At 46.0% G+C, this 17,687-nt stretch overlaps 1 protein-coding gene across 8 annotated transcripts in view; it reads left to right on the top strand.

Annotated features, from left to right (window-relative positions):
* Positions 1-17,687, top strand: part of LOC122386508 (protein Dr1-like) — a 90,315-nt gene that overhangs the window by 71,638 nt on the left and 990 nt on the right. The window contains exons 1-3 of one of the 8 annotated variants that reach the window (XM_043375775.1): positions 5,211-5,241; positions 11,678-11,910; positions 13,138-13,355. In XM_043375775.1, the coding sequence (XP_043231710.1) occupies positions 11,691-11,910; positions 13,138-13,355 (438 nt within the window). In that variant the 5' untranslated portion in view covers positions 5,211-5,241; positions 11,678-11,690. Of the gene's footprint in view, positions 1-5,210; positions 5,242-6,942; positions 7,018-7,475; positions 7,625-10,228; positions 10,709-10,752; positions 10,957-11,677; positions 11,911-13,137; positions 13,356-17,687 lie in introns of those variants that run through there. The other 7 variants (XM_043375780.1, XM_043375779.1, XM_043375776.1 and 4 more) reach the window with 7 other exon arrangements.

Below are 17,687 nucleotides of genomic sequence, written 5' to 3'. Positions count from 1 at the left end.
TAATTCTAATAGTCTTCTAATTCTAGCAGTATTTTTATTTTTGTATTTAAATATTTAAGAGGCCGTCCTACATGTGACTGAAGAATGCAAGAGCCATGAACTTATCAATGGCAGGTGTCAAGTTCAAGTGTGCAACTCACTGAAATTAATCATAGTATCAAAATCATAAATGATTTGCTCACTGCTGTTTCAACTCCATAATCAAGACATGCTCTGAGGAGTCCACAATCTATTGATGGTGACAAATAAGGAAGAGACAATGAATGTTCACCTTTTTATTTCTGAACATCCAAGACGACTAACCTTGAGCCGTTAAACATTGATAATACCCTGTTTGCTGAAGTGTGGGTGGCCTGAGGTCGATCATGTCTAGTAAAGAACTGTTGTTTGTGTAAACACCATGCAGAGGTATTTTGAAATAAATTTTAGTGATGTAATGCATCATTCTTTGAACTGAGTTGCTGATGGCGGATGAAAGCGGAAGTGCTGCACGTTGAATCAGAAATGCTCTGTTGCGCTTTTAAGCGTATGTTAGATTTTATAGATGGCTTAGTTTTCCTGCAGATTTCATCTTAAAGCTGTCAATAGTGTTTTACCTTTGTTTCCTGGGAGCAGATCCAGCTACTAACATGAGCATGGGACCAGGACTGGGCCTTTGTACCACAGTCGCTGCGCTGCTTGTCAAAACCTAGGTAATGTGCTTTGTTAGGCCATGCTGTGCATTTTTTAAACCTTTATAGTACTTTGTGATCATTGACACACATATTGAACCTGACAAACAGCAGCAAAATCACACCCCATCCTTACCTCTGTGCAGTGTCACCCAACAGACAACAGGGCTTCAAAACAGGCAGGTTCCGCATTCAAGTCGCTTCTTGCAACTATGTGACTAATGTTAGGACAATAGACGTGCTGCACAGGGAAAGTGTGTTCTTTGTAGCTCTTGAAAAATGAAGTCATGCCTAAAATTCAGTTTAGAATATTACAATTACAAATAACTTGGATAAAAGTTGCAAAACATGAACTCTGACTGGTCAGTTGAAATATCTTGAGTCAGTGAACCACGCCTGGGCTGGAGGTGGTCAGTTCCCTGACTTGCGCAACCTCGGGCACCTCGGGCAGGAGCTGTGGGACTTGTACATGGACAAATTGAATAGACGCTAGCCTAGATTATGTCGTGGCTGCAGTCCAAGACGTGTTCACCAGTTGCCGTTGCTGCCGCTGCCTGCTGCTGCCCTGCATGCCGGCTGGCAGCTCACTGCTGGACTGTTTGCGCGCCAGGCATCCATCCTACTGGACGAGTGGGGTAGGTCGCAGATCTTTGAGAGTGAAATGTTTGGTCTAAATATAGCTTGAAACTCTTACAAATAATTTGATTAAAAGGCAAAATTTCAGAGGACTCCATTGGTGTCTCAGTGGTGACAATCAGAACTTGATCAGAACTGTTATCATGCTGAATGCTGAAACTGAGGATAGGGCTGAGCTGGTAGGCTAGAATTTAATATGCAGGCTTACAAGGTCCCCAGTTAATCCACAAATTTGTCAGACTTGCCTGTAGATAAATTCATGCAGATGAAATGTTTCTGGCAGATAGCCCTGAGGCAAAATGCCATTCAAGCTTGTTCCGCAGCTCGTTGCGTTCCACATGAGCCACTACATCAGAGTCACACAACTCTGCCAAATGTGCTGAAAGGCCACGATTTTTCCAATAAGTAGGTATATTTATTATTTTTCACAGACACAACAAAAATACGAATGCAGGTCACTACAATTCATTCTGCTTCAATTACAATTGCTGGAATGTGTTTTGCAGACTTATTATATTGAATCTTGAACAGACTATATTATATTACTTTGCTCATGGGCCCACGCCAGTACTGCAGAGTACCTATGGCTCGCAGGTCACCAAGGAGCACTGGCCTAAGTTCAAAATTTACACAAACCCTGCAAACTGAGCCAGAAAATTCACACCAAAGGGGGCTGAGAGAACACTTCGCACCCCGCTACACTAAATCTGCACCACACCAAACCAAATCCACACCGCACCACACTTAGATCCGCACCAGACGAAGGAGTCTGCACCGACATCTGGACAAAATTGCCATACTTTGCAGTCTGGCTCATGGCTATATCCATTGTGATTCTTAGGTCTGATTATTGAAGTTGAGCTCACTTCCAGCATCCATGTGCCCAAGACATTGTGGGCAGCATCAATAATCAAACATCAATATCTTACATCAATATCTTGCTTTTGCTTATTAGGGAGCATTCTATAATCTTTTAAAAATGATAAATAAGGCCTTGTTGATATTCTTTGCAGTTTGCGACCTTCTTCTTGACAAAGTTCAAGCTTCAATTTTCTAATTTTCATTTCAATCCTTTCCATGAACATTGAACATGTTTGTGTTACTTTGCATCTTGCTAAAATACCAATTTCCTGAGTTTTGATTTCATGCGCAATGTTTGTACTATTCGCGGCAGAAGCGTAACAAATCTTTGTGCCACCGATTTGGCAGCTAGGAAAAAAACTTTGCCCGATAAAAAAACAATCATATGACGTAATCGATCCAAAAGCTTTAAATTGGAATTTTTAAACAATTAGCCAACTATGGGCCGAATGTTTGCCAATTTCGTGTACAGGGGCCCCTAATCTATGTCTTGCAACACAAGAACAGTATATCAAAGCAATTTTTTGAAGGTGGGACAGTCCCTTTAACCCTCGCCCGTATAGGGGGGGGGTCGAACGGACCCCCCTCTGTTTTTCGCGAATAACTCGCGTAAAAAGCGGCCGATCGCGACGAAACTTTCAGTATCCTCGCGATAATCAATTTTACACCTATCCTGAAAATTTCATGACCCTGACCCTAATGACCTTTGACCTGTGACCTACTTTTCGAGACCATGTTTGGCCGGAATCGCGATTCGGCGTATGTCGGCTCGCATTAGCCGCGCGTTAGCAGTCTTTTTGTGGTTTCAAGTGTTCAAACATGGGATATGATGTTGCTCCCATGCATTAGGGTGGGTGTCAAGGTCACCGGAAGGTCAGGTCAGGTCATTGACCTTTGATGACCTCGGTTCACTTTTTCGAGTTTTACATGTTTCTAGGCTAGTTTTTGGAGCTGAATTCGAATTTAGCAACCATTTGAACATTTACGAAGCAGTTTTGGTGCCTTCGTAACATGTTACGAAGCTGTCAGAGGCTACTACGAATACCCGGCAAAATCCTTACTGGTTGACCTGACCTGACCCGACCTGGCCTCAATGCATAAAGACATCATCAGTGATCATAACTAACATGATATTCGTGATCAGCACCCCGAAAACCCCCATAGCAGCCACGTTTTACGACGTTCTAACAGGTCCCGATTTTCCCGACTTTTGGGTCATTGACCTGACCTGGAAGGTCAACCGATAACCTAGGACCTTAAAATTGGGTATCATCGGCTTCCTCTCGTCGCGGGCAGCACGCTCGTTTTTTCCGCGAAGCTCTAGCTCGATCAGGGACGAAACGGCAAGGGGGGGTCCAACGGACCCCCGCCCCCTTATACGTTCGCGGCTGGAAAAACACCAATACGGGCGAGGGTTAAAAAACAGACCAACTCTTGGCGCATAAGTAAGTCTCCTCTAACAAGGAGCGAGGCAACTTACACAATGGGCAAAAGAGATAAGCTCATTAAGACCTTGAGACTTTGCGAGTCGTGCGTCTACTTGGACTCAGACTATAGTTACATGAAATGGACTGTTCTTGGCAGTGTTATCACATGTTATCAGAGTGTGCACCCGCGATGTTAACATAACATATAAGTTCAAAATATACGAACGAAAAAAGTCTGGACGAAAAAGTTTACAGACGAAAAAAATGTACAGACGAAAAAATGCCAGACGAAGAAAAGTCGGACGAAAATCTGCAAGACGAAAAAAACGCCATGGAATCATCTCAACTAGGCGGTGTTTCACGGCCGAGAGCTGCGCCCACGCCGCCATCCGCTCTTGGCACCCTGCCAGGAGCTGACGTTACATTTTGGGGTAGTGTTGGAACTTGGAGATAAGAGTTTGTTTATATCTCCATGGAAACCCCATTTGACACGTGTGATAGCAGCGTGCTGTTATCAGTGAAACCTTGAGTGAAACCAAACACCACCCTGATCTCAACCAAGGCAATGTCAACACAATTAGAATTCATAGTCGGCGTGTGAATAAGGGAGCTTTTCCCATATTATGGACATCAGAAGGTGAGAGTTCCAGTTAGCGCCTCTGCCCCCAGCCCCACCCCACTTTCAATAGGATATGGTTGCTTAGCCCACATTCAACCAACGAAGAGGAACATTATTTGGTAATTCCTAATTTTAAATATTTTATGCAGAGGTAAGAACCCTTATCGATAAAATTAATTTAAATAACTGCTTAAATAACAAAGTGAAGAATGCTGAATTGTACATTGCGGAGCAGAGTGTCAAGGCGAAGCATCAAAGCCTGACAGTAGGTATTCATCTTGCAGTCAGACTTGAAACTTGAGACTGGCTGTATTAGCCTGTAAATTGGCCAAGACCCTGGTCTTCCAATTTCCATGCAATATGGAGGAAATAAATTAAGCTTGATTAGTGATTAATATTGATTTCTTTAGAGTTTTGATATTTTTAAGTGCGATCACGAAGGCAGTGTAATTGCTCACTCCATAGCTAGCTCATAGCTGAAGCATCAAATCCTGAGTTAATTTCCAAGCATGAACTGAAAAGAATTAGAACAAGATCAGCTCAGCTCAGCTAAATCAGCTCAGCTCAATCAGCTCAGCTCAGCTCGCTCAGCTCAGCTCAGCTCAGCTCAATCAGCTCAGCTCAGCTCAGCTCAATCAGCTCAGCTCAGCTCAATCAGCTCAGCTCAGCTCAGCTCAGCTCAGCTCAGCTCGCTCAGCTCAATCAGCTCAGCTCAGCTCAGCTCAGCTCAGCTCAGCTCAGCTCAGCTCAAGCTCATTCAGCTCAGCTCAGCTCAAGCTCATTCAGCTCAGCTCAGACAGCAGCTCAGCTCAATGCATTACTGAGCCGGCTCAGCTCACAGCTCAACAATTTGGCAAAATGTTGAGCCGGCTCATGAGCTGAGCTGATTTTTGAGCCGGCTCAACTGAGCTGATCACAAGTCTGACCAACAATGCTTTATTTAGTAGCTGCGTTTTATGAGGAGAGAGCGACATATACACCGCAGCTCGCCGCAATCGTCTGCATTGTGGATTGATCAATGATTACGGTAGTAACAAGGCTATATAAACCAGGTAGAACGCTCCCGAAGAAAAAGTGGTGACAAGCAATATTTAGTTGCCGCGACCCTCACTTGTTCAAGACTATATCCGCAAGCAGCATTTACAAGCTAGCGGAAATCGACCAATCGGCGTTCGGCAATACTCAACGCTGATTGGCCCGATGCTCGTGACGAAATTGCGGGGGACTGCAGCTATTCCCCTATGGTGTTTCATTGACTTATGACTTTTGAAGGGGATTTGTATCAGTTTTTGTTGGGTTTGAGACCATTTTTGAGCTTGGATATTCTTTCCGTGACCTTTGACTATATAATAACGACATTTAATCATGATATTTCTATATACTACCGGTGTCACATCGGCCAAAAAGACCGTAAGTACATGGGATAGACGGACCACTGCTGATGGGGCCACACATGCCGGCGTGTGGTCATCGGAGGCCCATGAGGGCTCGACATGGGCCCTTTATGGGTCGGTATAGGCCTATTGGGTCCAGTGCAGGCCTACCAGGGACCGGTGGCATATAATGTAAGGCTGTCTAGGGACGTTGAGGGCTCATGGGGCCATATAGGACCATTAGGGACCACATAAGCCAATCAGGGGTCCATTTAGGCCAATAAAGGCGCTTCAGGGACTTGAAGAGGCCATTCAAGAGCCGTGGTGCCTGGTGGGCCCATGAGGGGACGGCATTGGTCCATCAGGTGCAGTCAGGGGATGTTGTACGGGTTTCTCAGTGGCCCATTAGGGCATATCAGTGACCAATTTAGACCCAGCAGGGGGCTTTGTAGACCTATCAGGGGCTGGTGATGGTTTATCGGGGGCCAGCGTTAGTCCATCGGGGCACGGCATATGCCCATCAGAGGTGATTGCGGGCCCACGCTGAACAATGATGGCACTTCAACAGCCCCTAATGGATCTAGATTGACCCATGTTCCATGATGTGTCATGCATGCCCCTATGGCAGGCCTACTCAGACCCCTGATGGATGTTCCCGGCCTCTGATGACCCTATACTGAATCCTGGGCCTCGTTTCATAAAAGGAATTACTTACGGCGTTCCGTCAATTATGCCAGATTTGGCGTAGTTGATGCCAATTCGGTTTCATAAAGCCTGAGACCGGAGTAATTCACGCCATCGAAAGTACGGAGCTTCATTTACGGCAAATGCTCGATTCCGGACCAATTGATGCCAGTTGGGTTTCATAAAACGACGTAATTAACGCCAAATATTTTATCAAGCTCTTGATATCAGTGGTGTAAACTACGCACAAAAATGTTGCGTGATTTTGAATTAATGTGAAGATTCGAAGCTAATTTTTAATATATTTTATAATGTTGAGCACGGTGAGGAAGAAAGAACAGCCAAAATGAGAAAAAGAAACTGCAAATCTTCTGTACCAGTCGCTTTTTGTGGCCACTATCGGAATTTTGTTTATTCGCCGCGCCGCGCCACTTTCGTAGTTAGGCACTTCTGCTTAGCTGGCTTTCTGCTGTTTTTAATATATTGTTTTAATAAAGGATGGTCATCAATATCAATTTTGTTTTTTCATACATAATTTTTAAGATTTAAATTCAACATAATTGTTTTATAAATTCTCGTAAAAAAATAAGTGTTGACATGAAATTTTAATTTGTAGGACGCTTGATAAATCACGGTAACTACGCAAATGTGCTTAGTTACGGAGGTGTAAACAATTCCAGTTGTGGCTTTGTGAAACGGATTTATTTGCGCTCCGTAGTTTGAAAGGGTGTGAATTACGGAAAGGTGTAAGTTACGGCAGAGTTTTATGAAACGAGGCCCTGGTGGGTCTCTAAGAGTCTCCAATAACCCTTCGTCAGCCCATTATTACCATACGCTGGCACTAGAGGCCCCACATCAGCTGCAGGGCAGTCCGTGCCAAGACAGCATGTCTTTTCGGCCGATATTACATCGGTAATATTAATTAAAATCATGATTTTATGGTGCCATTATATAGCTAACAGTCATAAGAAATATATTTCAACTCGAAAACAGCTCGAAACAGCATATAATCTTAAAGAAACCCCTCCGAAATCCAAAAGCCTATTCGAGTCCATAGAGAATAACTGCGGTCCCCCGCAATTTCGTCACGAGCGTCGGGCCAATCAGCGTCGAGCACTGCCGGGCGCTGATTGGTGGATTTTCCGCTAGCGCGTGAGTGCTGCTCGCGGAACAAGAGTTCGTCGACAATCCTCCACAAACGTCTGTCACCACTTTTCGTAATGTTAAACAGCCGGAGCGTACCCCCCTGGGTAGTAATAAACATTTATTGATATTGATTTGTATTGAAACAGGTCAGATTTTGTGAAGAAAAGGAGTGAATACTGTTTATAGTGTCCAAAATTTTGAAAAGAGGTGAATTGCTTTGCCATTGTAGGACAAGTTCTTATTCAGATTCAGCATATACTTAATCTATTTGTATTGTATTTTGCATTTGTTTTAGGTATCATTTATTGGACCAGAAGGAAAGTAACATTTGCATTGAAAATCTGGTTTAAGTAAGCTTTGTAGTATTTCAGTATTCCATATAAATTTGCGGAAAATCAATAGAAATGTGAACAGCTGTATTAATTTTCAATTATTTTATCTGCTATTTTGGTGCCGGGGCCCAGGAATGATCGAAAACTATATCAAACACACGTAATCAGGATTTCATTCACTCCTTGCAAGGCCCGTGGCCCAATGCTTCATTTTTGCATTGCTTACCAGTTACCAGTTACCTTACATGGCGTAATTTATTACGTCACTAGGGTCACGACACGAGAGTCGTTTTGCCAATAACTCCCAATCAAATTGAGCTAGGTAGCGACAAGTTACAAGTTAAGTTACTGATGTGCTTACAAGTTACACAGACATGATAATATTCAATGGCATGATGTTAAGTGTTTGTGATCTTTACATTAGGACAATGTCAGTAGGCGGAACTATGGTCATGAGTACCCAAATATAGGAACGTTCCCATTTTTGGGAACGGAGTTCCCAAATATGGGAACGGGCGTTCCCATTTATGAGAACGGAAGGCAATTTTTCGGCCGTTCGCCCACTAAAACTCAAAAGTGCATCACGTCTCAAAAAAGTGCACGCTGATTTAAGTATCTACGAAATTTCCATAAAGTTATCTTTAATCTGACCGTGGAACAAGGAAATTGACCGTGGAATGATATTTTTAATGATTTTTTAAAAATGACAGAATGGTGGGAATATGGGTTATACGACATTTAACATGCAATTTTAAGGAAAATGAAGCATTTTTTACATTTTGAGGTCAAGTATAATAATTTTCGCCTGGTTATGAAGTTTCATTCTAGCGACACCAGATGCTGACATATGCAAGCGAACACGCGGACAGTCCCGAGGTAATATTGTTGACTTTTGGTGTCGGGGCGATCGACCGCGTGGAACGTCAGTGATTTTACCGAACTACTGTTGTAAACTCAGTTTCAGTGGTTTAAAATCATTCAGCTGTATTTTATCAGCCCTGAAAGACATATTTTATTTGGATGCTAGCTGTTTAGCGTTGTTTTATAAGCAGCGTCATGAGCGTGGTTTTTGTCTTCGGCGTTTCTAAGCATGATCGTTTGGTGGGAATTTCTCTGATATAGGTCGCTCTGTGTGGCTTATTTATAATTTTTATGCTGATTTCGATCATTCCTCGTGCCCATCCTACCAGGCCTTTTGCCACTTACACTCATTAAGAAAGGAAAAAACTAGATTTTCATTGGGACTAGGTGTTTTGAGGGTGTAACATATTCAGCTTTCCCATTTTTGGATACTTCTTGTGCTCGTCAACTCTCGGTGATTAGCAGACAGGTGCTTGACATGTCTCCACCCTCGGCGCGGACGGTGGATATAGGTATGGAAGACCTTGTTGAACATTGCTGAGCGTTGTGGATTACGTAATCCTGCAGAGGGGGGCGTGCCCGCTGCGAGATCGACGGGAATAAAAGCGCAGAAGACCGGGCGAAACATGCAACGGTCTTGCCGGAAAGGTCATCTGATTATTGTTGCGTTAATAATAATTTGCGGCGTTGGACGTGATGCTTGTTAATGAAAAGAGCCCCTGAAAGGCGTCGGTGAAATCGTTCCCAATTTTGGGTACGCCGTTCCCATAATAAGGAACGCTTGCAGCGCCAGTGTACGAGAGCGTTCCCAAATTTGGGCTCGCGGCCCGGGTGATGGACTGCTTTAGAAATAGGGGAACGATTTGAAACTACGATGGGCCTTACAATATCAAACTCTTTCCCAACAATATTGAGACAACTATCAGGCGGTTCACGATCGTTTTATATTTTTTTGACGTCATTTAACGGTTCTTTTTCTTGTTTTAAATAATGCCTACATGGCGTTCCCATATTTGGGTCTATCGTTCCCAAACATGGGAACGAAAATGCGTTCCCGAAAATGGGTACGCTTGACCATAGTTCCGCCTACTGATGTCTTTCACCTATATGCATACATTTAATAATTCTGTGGACTAGGCTGGTTTGAATGGTTGAAAGCTGCATTGTACATCTTGGGAACTTCCAACTCAGTTGCAACTTGCACCATGGAAAGGCAATGAGCCTCTCATCCATTGGGGCTAGATGAGCTAGAGCCTAAACCTGAGCTATGTTCAGTCACTGTTTTTATATCAGCGTGCTGTCAGTTTTCCCCATATAAGGTATTTATTGCTGGCGCTTCTTTGCCTCTCATTGGTCTAACGAATGAACCACTTGAATTTGACCAATAGGCAATGAGGAGTCAAGAAGTAGCAGCATGCTTGCAGCCTGCTGATAAATAGGGGGGGGGGGGGGCGAACAGAGCTCTGGATAACCCCATGCTGGCATTTATTCTCTAGGCTATGCAGTACCAGGAAATCCATTGCTGGTAGCACTGGTAGCAGTGTGCAGTGCTGGTAGCAGTGTGCATTTCTTTATCTAGCCAAAAGGCTGGGTTTCAAAATTTTATGGTAAAAATTTTAGCCCTTAGTTACTGAACAGGAGACATACTGGGACTGGCCATTTCATAATTCTTTGATTTTTTAGGCTGGGCTAAATTTTCTCCTTCAAACTTGTGGTCTTAGTTACTGTGGCTTGGTGTGGATTTCCACCCCAGTTGGTGTGGGCTGATGCAGCTTCACTAGGTACCTTTGCTGGTGTGGCTTTGGCTTGGGGACTTTGCTTTGGCTTCTTGTTGGCTGGTTAATGCTGAAGACTGGTATGAGTCTGTGACTGGCTTCAGCCTCTTTGGAGTTTGGTTAGTTATTTTCAGTGTCCCAAAATTATATTTTGGTTTGGGTGTCAGAGGGGAATATTTGTCACTACAAAAAGGGCTGAGAGTGTAAAATTGCCAGTCAGAAAGGCACAAAAAGAGCGAAAACAGAGATCAACAATTTTATTTGTGAATTTTGTAGGATGTGGGAGCTGCTTTACCTATGCGATTATTGAATCGAATATGGAGGTAGGTAAAAGTTTCATGCAGATGCTCTTTATTGGTGGGGAATGAAAAATTGTTCTAGAAAATTGGGTGTGGGAGTGGGAAAATCATTTTGATTTGGATGTCCCTTCCCAGTTACCACCCAAACTGGCAAATTTGGGACACTGAGTTGGCTGGAGTTTGGTTAGTTTGATTAGTTAGTCTGATTTACACACAAAAGCTACCAAAACTTTTTAGATTTGATTTGCACACAGACCTACACCACAAAGAAAGTAAGTGAGAAAAGGTGCCTTGATTACATGCATCAAAACTTAAAGGAATAGAATATTGTCACTTGAAGTTTCTCCACCCTAAATGTCTTAAACAATCATAGTCATGTATGTGATAATAATAATGTGATAGTAATAAGTAGCACTTAGGTGTGTGCCGTTTGGCAGCTCCATTTGTAGATGTTGATATTTATATGGGTAGGTATAACAAGGACCACAATCACCTTGTTAACCCATGCTGCCAGTGTCATGGGTAGTGCTGCCGGACACTGCATTAGCCAATGCTACTCTGTGCCTATTGTAGTCATTCTCTGCAGACAGTGACAATTTGGTGGCATATTGAGCAGTAAGGTAGTCTTAACATGTTGAGATATTTAATGGCAGAAATATCTGTTGCTTATACACATGATTATTATGTAGTTAGGGCATTTCCTGGAATATTTTGTTCTTACCATGCTCATATCAGTGGTTCTGTTGAGAGTGAGACAGTGATAGTATCACTGATTCTCGAAGAATTAGTATTATTTACGTGTTGCATGGTGTGATCTAATACAAAGGGACAAAGGGTGGATAAGTAATGCATTTAATTTCCTATTCTACAAGCAGCTCATCTCATCTCATTTGATCATTTTTGCCAATCAGACAAGGCTGGTGGCTCTGCAATGGAGCATGACAGCACTCCTCTGAGATCAAAACATGTGTGACACCATCCTGTTTGCTGCAGTACCCTGTGCAAGATGGCCACCAACGATCCGTCCGAGGACGAGCTCTCCATCCCGCGCGCCTCCATGAACAAGATGATCAAGGAGGTTCTGCCGCGCATCCGCGTGGCCAACGAGTCGCGCGAGCTGATCCTCAACTGCTGCAAGGAGTTCATCCTGCTGGTCTCCTCCGAGGCCAACGCCGTCTGCAACGAGCAGAACCGGCGCACCATCAACCCGGACCACGTGCTCACCGGTCAGTGCTCTCCGCTCTCCGCTGTGGTGCTCTCTCCCGCTCGTGCTCACCGGTCAGTGCTGCCCACTGTGATGCTCTCTCCCGCTCGTGCTCACCGGGCAGTGCTGTCGGCTGTGGTCAGGGTCGGTTAAACACTTCACTGGGCTGAAATTTGGGTTGAATAGATCGGTTTGTTTTTGGGGTAGTTTGGCTTGGGGGACATTGGTCTGGGCGGCCACCGTGGTGCACCCCCGGGGATGAGGCCGTCACGGGGCAAACCACCTTGGCCCGCTAACGGCCATCCCACTGCACGTGAGTCTGCGCCTGGGGGGGGGGGGGGGGGGGCTGCGTACATCGGATAAAGGTCACCGTCCGGACTGGAGCAGGGAGTGTGAGGTGTTGAGGAAAGGTGTTCGCCTGATGATTGATTTGAGGGATGGGAGGAACTAACGGGTAGCTTGTGAGAGGTGCTGAGAGTGTTGCGACAGATGGACACAGGGACCTAAGTTCTAACAATTGGCGGTGTCACAAGAATTTGAATGGTTTGGCTTTAGCAGAAAGGTCGTTTTTAAGAGCTGGGCTAACAGGGAAATCTTTAAGTTCAATCTTTGAAAAAGTTGGTCCCCATTTTTTGTCACGTTAGCAAGTTTGTTTTGTTGGGTTAGACCCTTTCGGTCCAATTAGACCATTTCAGAGCATGAAGGATGATAGGAAATAGGGGGAGACATTGGTCTGGGCAGGCACCCTAGAGAGTGGCCGAGGCTGAGCCCGTCCGAATGGACAGGCCGACCAGCTCCCAAGCACTCTCTGCACCCGGCTACGGGGTGCGTAGCCGGGTGCAGAGACTCCCTCGGGAGCAGCGGTGCCGCTCCGAAGGAGAAGCCAGCATGAGATAAAGGTGCCTGTCCAGCCCGGAGTGGGGTTGGGGAGGGGAGGAGAAGGATTTCAGTATCCTGAGGATGGAAACGACGAAGCGGTGGCTAGATGCTTCGTAGACTTGTGTTTTTTTTTCACGCATCTATGCTCCTACGTACCCGGAATACGAAACATTGTACCGGCTCCGTGGGACATTTTATATTATCCATAATCCAGGCTGGTCATGGCAAATTGTAATCCTTGGATGTCCTGACTATCCCTGGGTATGGTAGATAGCTTTGCTTGGTTGTCACCGCTCTGGGCGGCTGGCAGTGTCGCCGGTCGGCCGGCTGGCCGGGCCCGTCTGACGCCGCCAGTGCCCCCTGTCGCCAGGACTGGACAAGCTCGGCTTCTCCGACTACCGCCAGGCGGTGGAGGAGGTGGCGCGCCAGTGTAAGGACATCACCGCCAAGCGGCGCCGCCAGAGCACGCGCCTGGAGAACCTGGGCATACCCGAGGAGGAGCTGCTCCGTCAGCAGCAGGAGCTGTTCGCGCGCGCCAGACACGAACAGATGCTGGCCGACCAGCAGCACCTGCAGCAGATCAGTCAGGTCAGTCACACTGCGGGGCTGGCAGGTCAGTCACGCTGCTGGGCATTGGTGGGTCAGTCACACTGCAGGGGACTGATGGACAGTCGGTGGGACAGCCTGCTGAGATGTTAGCGCAGGTGGGACATCCTGCTGGGACAGTAGGTGGGACAGGTGGGACCGGTGCTAAAATGGTGGGACGGCTGGAGCATGGGATGGTGGGAGGGGTAGTACACGCTGATGGATGGGTAGCGCGGGCTGGGGACGGCTTTGGGATACCCGGGGCATTTCATACAGCAAGCATCCAGGCCTGATTCCTGGCGCAGTGCACCAGTTTCCGAGCACCACGCTCTCCTCCGAACCTTCCTAATCCAAGAAACACGCATCATTTCCCTCATTGTCCCTTCTACGTCACCTGGATCTCCTCGTCCAGGTGACGTAGACTGTGTGCGTCGTTACACCGGCATACACCTTTTGCTATGCCGACTGTCTACACACGGCGTCAGTCAGTCCTGATCGCAGCTACACCTTTTGCCATCGTGACTGTGTAGTAGGGTGCATCAAACGCCCCGATGTCTTCAAATCGATCTGTCTGTTGATTCAATTTGTTCCACTAGTAGCACAATGACGCTGTGCAAAATTAAAATTACATCGGATGTCATCTAGGGGGTCCGCATCAGCTATGAACATGCTTCATCACTTAACCTCCCCCGATGGAGGGGGTTTATACGACCACTGCTGTTTTTGTCGCGATGGGTCGAAACACGTCGGATTAGGGAACTTTAATTTGACTTAGCTGACCTTTGATACTTAAGCCTGAACATTCTTTATCTGCTGCATTTTGACATCAGGTCAGGTCAGTGACCTATGACGTCATACATGAACCTCTCAATAGTCTAAAAATGTTGTATAACTTCGCGGCGCTCTTGAGTCGGGGAATCTTTCGCAGGGAGATGGAACTTTCAGGAAGTTACAAGCTTTTAAATTCTTACAAATTTTTACCTCGGATTTTCTTTTTTCGTAAAGGTCGCCTGAGGTCAGGTCGATCACGTGACCCCTCCGTTAAAGCTCCGTGGGTAGATACAGGAACTGCTCAGTTAGCGCCAAATATGATCCAAATTTGTTTCAGGACTTGAAATCCTATTTTTGTGCCCCGCTTCCGTGAATTGATGCCTGGTCTGTATTGAACTTGGACCTTATGGCGTCGTTTGACATCACTAAGAGTATTTGAGATCATCGATCGCGAGTTTTCCTCAATAACCCCTAACCAAATTAAGCACGAAATAATAACTATAGATAGTTTCAGCCTGGCACACTGATACACATTAAAAAGTAGGACTTTTGCTCGGAAGGAAGACTGGGACAAATCGCTTCGTTAAGCTTCAATGATTTAACCGAATTCGTTGGGTTTAGAGCGGTTCTTGCATATTTTATGGTTTTGTGATTCACTACGACATGACTTTGACACTTCGATTCTGGGCTCGCAGAAGACTTACACCATAATGATCTCGCCGATATAAAACCCAAAATTCCTAGTCGACCATGGCAGCGTCAAAACGAAATGGAGTTAGTTTGTCACGCATGCAGCCCTGACAATGCCGGTTTTAGACGAACTCATGTTGAAGCAAATGTTAACACCGATATTATCGGTTTAGAGTGACTCGTATTTTGTAAGCAATTCGTGAGCAATTCTTATATAGTTTGATGAGCACGTCCTCGACGACAACTAGAATGAGACGCTCTTCCGTCGCTAATTGTTCGTCGACCTCGGGATGGATTAAGTCCATGTGGAGCGTCACAAGTCTTTCTCACAAGTCAAGTTTTCAAGTCTTTTTTGTCGTCACAGGACTTTCATCCTTCACAGACAGGTGTATGCGACGTTGTCAACGACCTTGCGGTTTCAGTAGCGACGTCCAAACTTGATATCTTTGTTTTATTGCCACCACTTGCGCTATTGAATGCTGCCGGGGCTTGGGTGCGGTCTTGCCGGGGTGTGACTGGCGATGATCATTCTGACTCGGTTTCCATATTTCTCCCATTGACCCAAAACAATAGGTCAAGACCACGTGAACGACATAATCTCAGGTGACCGGAATGGAATATCCGAGACATGCCAGTTGCTACTTTCGGATAGTTTATCTCCTTGTGAAAGACCGTTTCCCGTGCGTCGACGAGTGGATGCAACGCCGATTGGTCGGCACTATTGTACATAGTTGTTGCACCAGACACTTGAACTGGACACATGGCCCAGAAAGACGGGAGAGAGCGCAGGCCCTTCAAAGAGCAGGCGCACTGACGTCAGCAGTAGCGATAAGCTCGTCTGATGATAGGAGCATCGTCTACTCATCTCGTAAGCGTGAACATTTAAGCGTTTGAGCGTTGAACAATTACAAAATATTTTTGGTGCATTCGTAACATGTTTCGAAGCTGTCGGTGGTGGCTGACATCTACTATGGATAGGTCCCGATTTTCCCGACTTTTGGGTCATTGACCTGACCTGGAAGGTCAACCAATGACCTAGGACCTTAAAATTGGATATCATCGGCTTCTTCTCGTTACGGGAGACACGCTAGTTTTTTCCCGTGAAGCTGTAGCTTGAACAGAGACCGAACAGCAAGGGGGTCCAACGGACCCCCTCCCCTGTACGTTAGACGCAGACAAAACACCAATACGGGCGAGGTTAAGACTCCCAGGTGAAGTCAGATACATTTCAGGTTTATTAGGTGGACAGTTTTAGGATAGCACTTGCAATGATTAGCAATACCAAAAGATATTTTGGCCTAAGACTAATTTTAAATAATTTGTAAGTAAGCCCCATTAATGGTTAAATTCATGAAATTTCGTTAACTTCAGGGTCGATGCGGACCCTCTAGATGGCCTCAGAAATTCTTGAAATTTGGCATGGAGGATACATTTAGGATGCGTAACAAATAAATTTTGGTGACAGGGGGTTCGCGTAAATTTTTCGAAAAAGTGGGGCGTTTGATGCACCCTACTGTGTAGTGTGTACGCACGACGTCTGTCAGTCCTGGCTACAGCACACCTTTTGCCATCGTGACTGTGTAGTGTGTACGCACGACGTCAGTCAGTCCTGATCGCAGCTACACCTTTTGCCATGGCCGTCCTGCCCGTCAGGCGTCAGTGCCGTATCTTTCCGTCCGCTCCCGTCCTGTGTGTGCTGTGACCGTGGTCCACGGCCCGGTCGATGGTCGGCTCGTCGCGGCGGTGGGCGGCGCCTAGTGACGCCATCGGGGGGACCCGTTACGACACGTGATGGTGCCGCGGGTCGTCGGGCGGGGGCGGTCCTGGGGGGGGGGCTGCCGGTACCTGCCTGATCGATACTGAGGCGAGGGGGCTCCCGAATGGTGGTGCCTTATTGCGGCGGTTAATTGAAGACGCCGTCGGTATTGTTTTTACAATGCCGTGCGCGGCTGACTGCCCGTGTAACGAGTAATGCTGCGCTTTTTTGGATTACTGGTGGCTGGTGGCCATGCCTAATGTAACAGGTATGTGCGGGACCTGCCGGGGCTGGGTAACGCTGCTGAATTACCGATGGTGCCGCTACTGCTGTCCCAGTTAGGAGCGGCGTCACCGTCTACGGTTGCCGGCAGAAATGATGGCAGAAACTGAGACAACAGTCGCGCTCGCATTTACCATTTTCATATGCGACGTCATAGACTACTCCATATTTACAGTAGTCTATCGCGACGTGGACCACAACGCTGTATCCGGACAGCTATATATCTGCTGACTGCTTTTGTGCTCTTCTAGAAGTCAAAATATTCCCGTTATCCCTACGGACATATTTTTTTTTTAGTTCCCGGATCTGCAGTGAGTTTTTATCGGTGTAATTGCGGTGTAAGCCGGTCACAATTTGCTATGGATCGCGCCCCAGATTAGTATTCGGTTTCCTTGACCTCCCCCACCACAGTGCAGTGGCGTGTTTCGTGTTCGACCGCTCAGCAGCCTTTTTATGGCCGCCAATGCCGCGTTCGCCGAGCGGAAAGCTCCGCGCCCCGTCACGAACGCTGCCGGACACCGTAACGGCGTCCACTGCTGACCGATTTCCGTGTTTGCGCAAACAGATGTAGTTGTGGGCTTTCTGTGGGTGAATCCGCTGTTCGACTAAAACTGACTGAGTCGTTTTTTCAGTGAATATTATGCTTACAGTAACTCATTTGATGCGGCATTAGTTTTCTGATTGTCGTTTTAAGTCATAAAGTGCCTAATTAGGATTTGTCACTGTTGTTTTATGCTGACAATAGTTGTTTTTAGTCGTTTAAAAAACTTTCACGCACCAGAAAAATCAGCATGATTGTATTGGTATACGAATTTCAAGCTCGCCAAATGTCCGTT

This window comes from Amphibalanus amphitrite, unplaced genomic scaffold (genome assembly GCF_019059575.1).
Source record: "Amphibalanus amphitrite isolate SeventyFive unplaced genomic scaffold, NRLGWU_Aamphi_draft 000254F_arrow, whole genome shotgun sequence".
Taxonomy (NCBI): Eukaryota; Metazoa; Arthropoda; class Thecostraca; order Balanomorpha; family Balanidae; genus Amphibalanus; species Amphibalanus amphitrite.
This window is presented reverse-complemented; position numbering and strand designations above follow the sequence as displayed.